Source organism: Populus euphratica, unplaced genomic scaffold, assembly GCF_000495115.2.
Source record: "Populus euphratica unplaced genomic scaffold, PopEup_1.0 scaffold2027.1, whole genome shotgun sequence".
In the NCBI taxonomy this organism is placed as follows: Eukaryota; Viridiplantae; Streptophyta; class Magnoliopsida; order Malpighiales; family Salicaceae; genus Populus; species Populus euphratica.
The window spans coordinates 24,247-30,507 of NW_011501875.1; the positions used below are offsets into that span (position 1 = coordinate 24,247).

Consider the following 6,261-nt stretch of genomic DNA (forward strand, 5'->3'; position numbering starts at 1 on the left):
TATTTTTAATTATAAGCATTAATATTTTCACTTGTCAATTTTCATGCAAATTCAAAAAAATCCGATATAACTAAAGCCTATAAATATATTGGATTGCTGCATAAACAAAATAGTGTCTATCAAATTCAAGTCATAATTTCATTTTATCAAATTCAACACTTGCATTTTCTCATTTATTATTTTTTAAATATTCACTAACTTAAATATTAAAAAATCATTCCGTTAAAAACCTATTATAAGGAATTTATTTTTACAACACAACCAATTTGATAACTAATTCAGTTATTAAGTACAACTGCGTTTTAAAAGTATTTTTAAAAAAGTTAATTTTTTTAAATTAATATATTTTTAAATTATTTTGATGTACTGATTTGAAAAATAATTTTTAAAAATAAAAATATTATTAATATATTTTTCTAAATAAAAAATATTTTAAAATATAACTACAAACATATCTTCAAACATATTTTTAGTGTATAATCAGTCTCGCATATCTTGCCTAGGATAATATCTCATGAAACGTGAAGTTTTTTTCGTCATCTCTTACAATAAGGTGGCAAATCAGTTTGAAGAAGTTGGATCATCGAATAAAAGATTGTGATGGGCATTCATTCCCACAAAACAAAAACAAAAACAAAAACATGGCCATTTGACCAATAGTGACATTGCATGAGATAAGAAATTGAAGGTCGTTGTGATGTCGAACTCTAGGTACGGGCAGCTTGATGATTCCGGCAGGTTCATGAACCTTACAACCTCACACGGGTCAATAATGGAGCCTGGAGGCTGCCTCCAAATTGCTGAGCTGCTGTTCATGTTATTTAATATATATATATTTTTTTTTGATTTACGTGGGGTATCCGGGCCAGCTTGCGCGCACCACGACTAATCCCCACGGCCCACTGAATATCCTGCAAACCCAGTAAGCATGTAAGGCACCGCAGGGGTGACAGGCGTGCATGCTAGGGCTCGAACCCAGGTGCAGTGGAAGGAGACAAGCCCCTTCCACCGCTAGATCAAGCCCTAGTTTGCGCCTTTCAGATTTTATATGCATGGGACAGAGAGGTGGATGAGCTTTGAAATTCTGTAGCCTTAATTTTCAAAGGATTCGCCTTCGTTTACATTCCAAAATCTACCATTGAGGTGGGGCACTATATTTTGCCATCAATTATTGTTTCTAGAATTAGTTGCTTTAATGAGCCTAATCCACAGCCCTAATCTTGATCAACCCCCCTCTTAAACCAACATAGAGGGGGGGGAGACACACAAAATCGACCTTTTAATCTAATTTGTCGTCTTATTGAGTCCTTAATTCCTTCTTTTCCATCTTATTAATCTAATTTCATGAGAAAAGGAAGGACACGTCAGTCCCTACCTAATTAAGATTAGGGACAGAAGAGAAGAATAAAGAGAAAAATCCCAGAGGACCCCTCCTAGAAGATCGGTGCAATTTTGAACACAAAAACTGAACATGTGATCTGGCTTCGCTTCTTTGCATGTGGCTGTCTTTTTCACCCCTCTTTCTATAATTGTTTTCCTGCCTTTTCTAGATAGATTTATATTTGTGGCCTCGAAATTCTCCTGATTTTAGGATGTTTTGTTTCCTACTTGTTTTTATGTTTAAAAAAAAATTATTTTTTTATTTATTTTAAATTAATATATTTTTAGTGCTTTTAAATTATTTTGATATGTTTATATTAAAAAATAAAAAAACATTATTAAGATGTATTTTATTATGAAAATTTATTTAAAAAGCAATAGAGTCACACTCTTAAATAAATTATCATTGAAAAGCAACCTTTGTTTTCTTGAGATGCATGAATTAGCTTAAAGATATTTTAACCCATAAGATAATATTTAACTGCATGATCATGCTAGTCGCTGTTTTTTATTGAAAATATTGTTACAATATTAAGTTGGAATATAAAAACATTATTTTATAATTGAGAAAGGATATGTTCTCTTTTCAATGCCACGTGTTTTTTGTGGAGTGGAAGCCATGTATCACATGCCATGGCGTTGCTTGCCTTGTATAAACACATGGCAATTACCAATTAATTAACTAACAATAATGTTTAATTAGGTGACGTGGGTGAGCCATTGGGAAATCAATTAAAAATGGAAGGGGTCCAATTATGTAATTGATACAATGGGAAACGTCCACGTTAGATGTTGAAAAGTCCACGAACTCGTTGTTATCATTACAACCTCTCATCTTTGGTTTTCGAATTACGCTTAGTGACGCCATGTGTTAAATAATTGCTTCAACACCCAGCTCGGCATGCCATATTGACTTGTGACACGGATGAATGTTAGGTTGGATTTAAATAAAAATAATTTTATATAGCTCAATCAAGAACCTAGATTGATTCTTGTTACGACCACCCAAGAAAAAACCAAGTTAAAATATAAAATTTTATTATTTTTTTAGTTTTTTAAATAATATTATTTTTAATATTTTTATAAAATAAAATAATCACATTAATTTATCTAATTTATGAACTAAAATTTATAACAGGTTAAATTTAAAATTTAAATTTAAATTATTGTTTTAAATATTGGTTGGGCATAATAAGTTGAGTGAAAATGATTGTCACAATTAATAAACATGTGAAATTTTATATAAAAAAAGAAGAAGGAAAAGATGTGTGAAGACAATGTAAAAGATAGGTTTGATGATTGGATTGTCACAATTAACAAATGGGTGAAATTTTATGATGTAAAAAAAAGAAGAAAAGATGTGTGAAGATAGTGTAAAAAATTGGTTTGGTGATTAAAAAAATTAATCCAAAAAAAAAACTAATTTTCTAGTGACATCACTATGTTCTAAAATACAATAGTCTAATTATTATAATGCCCTGATCATTTATTGCCTATGTTTTAAGAATAAGGTAGTCTTTTCACCATTAAATAAATGTTTTTTAAGGATTATATGAAGTTATTTTGATATTTTTATTTTTTAATGCATAACAATAATTTTTTATTTTAAATTTTTGTTAGTAATAAAATTACTAGATTATCTTTATCATTTAAATGTTTTAATCCTAGCTTCACGAGTTTGGTTGTAATTTTATCATGATTTATATATTATTATTATTTAATTCTATGGGTACTTTTGGCTTTGTATAAATAAAATAAAAATTAAAAAATCCTTTGGCCACATTATTTAATTCATCTCAACATTTTTTATTTATTTAGGTGATGTGTATGTAGTGATTTAACATGGTTTGACCTAAAATTGTTTTTATTTTTTTTATATTCCTTTTTTTTTCTTTTTTAGATTGTGTATTAGCCATGCAAAACATCACACCAGCCCCTAGTATTTTTTATTCAATCCCTCTTGTTTTATTTTTTATTTTTTATTTACATTGATTATTTCAAACTAAATTTTATTTTCAATTTCATCCATGCTCATTTGATTTTATTAATTTATTTTTAAATTTATTTTTTTATTTTTTAATTGTTATTTGTTTTGTTTTGAATTATTTTTCTTGGTTTTTTTTATTTCACCTCTACATATTTATTTTTATTTAATTTCTATGTAAAATTTGATCCTAATTCTAATTGTTATTTTCTCAATTAATGGAATTGTTTTTTATAATCTCATCCCTATACATTTAATTTAATTTTATTTTTCCCTAAACATTTAATTTTATTTATTTATTATATTCAATTTAGTCCTAATTTTTTTAATTGCTATTTTTTCTTTTTTTTTTTGAGTTTTGTTAATTGTTTTTCAATTTTATCTTTTAATATTTATTTAATTAAAAATCTTACTTATTGATTTTTTTAGTTTGTCATTAATAGAATCACTTTAATTTTATAACCTAAGTAATAGATTTGAAAAATTAACTCAACTTGACTTTTATTTATTTTAAAATATTGTTTTATAAACATTTTTTATTTTTATTTACAAGATAAGAATATTTTTCAGACCAATTTATTCATCAATTGAAATTAAATCTTTTATCTTAAGAAAATATCTTCCATATCATATAACTATATAGTTTGTTTATAGTAATGTTTTGTGTTTTTTAAAAAATTATATAATAAACTCCATAATAAAGTGTTTTACTTTTAATTTAAAACATTGATTAGGAAACATGAGTTTTTTAGATGTCATTTAAATTGAAAAAAACATGTGAAAATATTATATTTTAACAGTAATGTTTTACATTAATTTCAATTTAAAAAATTGATTAGTTTTTTTAAAGTAAATATATTTCAATAATTTAATGAATTATATGTATTTTTCTTAAAATCACTATTGTTAAAAAAAATTATTAATATCCAGCGAACCAAGCAGGCAACGTACAGACGGACATCTATAAAAACACTAACAGAGTTTGAAATTAACGATAATACCGAACAGCTCTGTCTTCATTATTCCACCCTGATAATTTGAGAGAAAACAGAGGAGAAAATCACGCGGAGGGAGAGAGAGAAAGAGAGAGAGAGGGAGGGAGGGAGGGAGGGGATTTAAACACCCGCCACTTTCATTTGATTTCGTGGGGGTGTTTGTATTTTTGGCAGAGAGAGGGAAACCAGGAAAAGAAGAGGAAAACGAAGAAAAGTGCTTTGTGAGTGTGAGAGAAACTATTGGTGAATGGTGAGAAAGGAGGAGGAGAAGCAGAAGAAGGAGAAGGGAATGCAACTTGGAAAATACGAGCTGGGAAGGACTCTAGGCGAAGGCAATTTCGGGAAAGTTAAACTGGCTAAGAACATTGAGACTGGCCAACCTTTTGCTGTTAAGATTCTTGAGAAGAACAGAATCATCGACCTCAAGATCACCGATCAGGTCTTTTACCTTTAATTTCTTCCGGGTTTCTTCTTCTGTGTTACAATTACATCTCTCTGTTTCCTGGTCGGTGTTCTCATTCTGAAACAAAAAAAAAAAAAAGAATTCCTTTCTTTACACGTTTTTTTGCTGTAAAAAAGCAAAGCAAGAAATGGGGTGGGAATATGGCTTTCTTGTTAATAGATTGCTTTGATTTTCTTAGATCCCATCCTAAATTTTCGTGGGCAGACAAATTGCTGTTTATAATTATTATTTACGCATTCTTTAGAATTGTTTTAATTATTATAATTACTACAGATTAAAAGGGAGATTGCAACTTTGAAGCTCCTCAAGCATCCAAACGTTGTCAGATTACATGAGGTATGTTTAATAAAAGCATCCACTTTTGTTACTCAATTCCCTTATTAGAAACAGAAATACAAGGAGTTTTTTTTTTTTTTGTTATTGCTTGAATTTTTGAAGCCTGTAATGCTTTTTTATTGCTTGAATTTTTGAAGCCTGTAATGAAGGGATAAACAAAAGACTTTAATTTTACCAAACAACCTAAATTCAACCAGCCTTCCATGACTGCGAAATTGCAGCAAGAAGCCAGGCAAGAACAATTCATAGAAGACGCGTCCTTAATCTCGTCTGTTGACCCATCTTTGTTTCACTGGTTTGATCCTCATTGCCGAATCAAGTCAATGGTCTTTTAGTTGGTTCTTGGTGAAGGGCAGCACATGAGAGTGTCCTGTCAATTCAGGTCTGGTCTGGACCATATGAGGTTATTAATGACCGGAAAAGAAATCTGCACATCAACAATCGACTCCATCATCTCACCTAGGGGTGTTAAAAAAAACCCGTTACACCGGTAAAAACCTAAGGAACCAACTATTCAAAATCAAATAACACGAATAAAAACCTAATAAATCTAAAACTCGTTCAACCACAATTATGTACTCTGTATTAATGAACACCTTTTCTTTTCATCCATCAATGTCTTTTCTCTATTCCCCTCCCCTGGAATAAAAGATGTTACAGGTTACACCCCATTGGCTGGCCTCGTTGCATTGCAGCAGCTAGCGGGAATATGGGACCCCTTGCCTCAATGATTCGAGGACAAATCACTATAAAGATAACCTTTTGTTTTTTCTGTTATATATATATATATATATGATGTGGATATGATAAAAATGATGCCCTGGCTATTATTATTATTACTAGAATTATTATTGTCTGGGTGATGTTGTTGCAGTGCCTTAGACTGACCCGCCAATTATAATTGGCCGCTTGCATTTAGTGGAGGAGGAAGACTCTCTAATGCATAGCACGTGAGAGTGTCCTGTCAAGTCAGGTTGTTAATGGCCGGAGAAGAAACCTTAGGAGTCTTTAAAAAAAACCCTTTCAGTTGTAATATTTGTATTATTTAACCTGAAGCAACTATTCCAAATCAAATAACACGAATAAAAAACTAATAAATAGAT

General features: G+C 29.8%; 1 protein-coding gene across 1 annotated transcript; it reads left to right on the forward strand.

The window, feature by feature from the left end:
• The first annotated feature begins 4,325 nt into the window (after positions 1-4,325).
• On the forward strand, positions 4,326-5,244 carry LOC105118562 (CBL-interacting serine/threonine-protein kinase 1-like). Its single transcript, XM_011016533.1, has 2 exons — positions 4,326-4,798; positions 5,096-5,244. Exons 1-2 carry the CDS (start codon positions 4,607-4,609, stop codon positions 5,204-5,206), a joined length of 303 nt encoding a protein of 100 aa, XP_011014835.1. The 5' UTR covers positions 4,326-4,606; the 3' UTR covers positions 5,207-5,244.
• Positions 5,245-6,261: the final 1,017 nt, after the last annotated feature.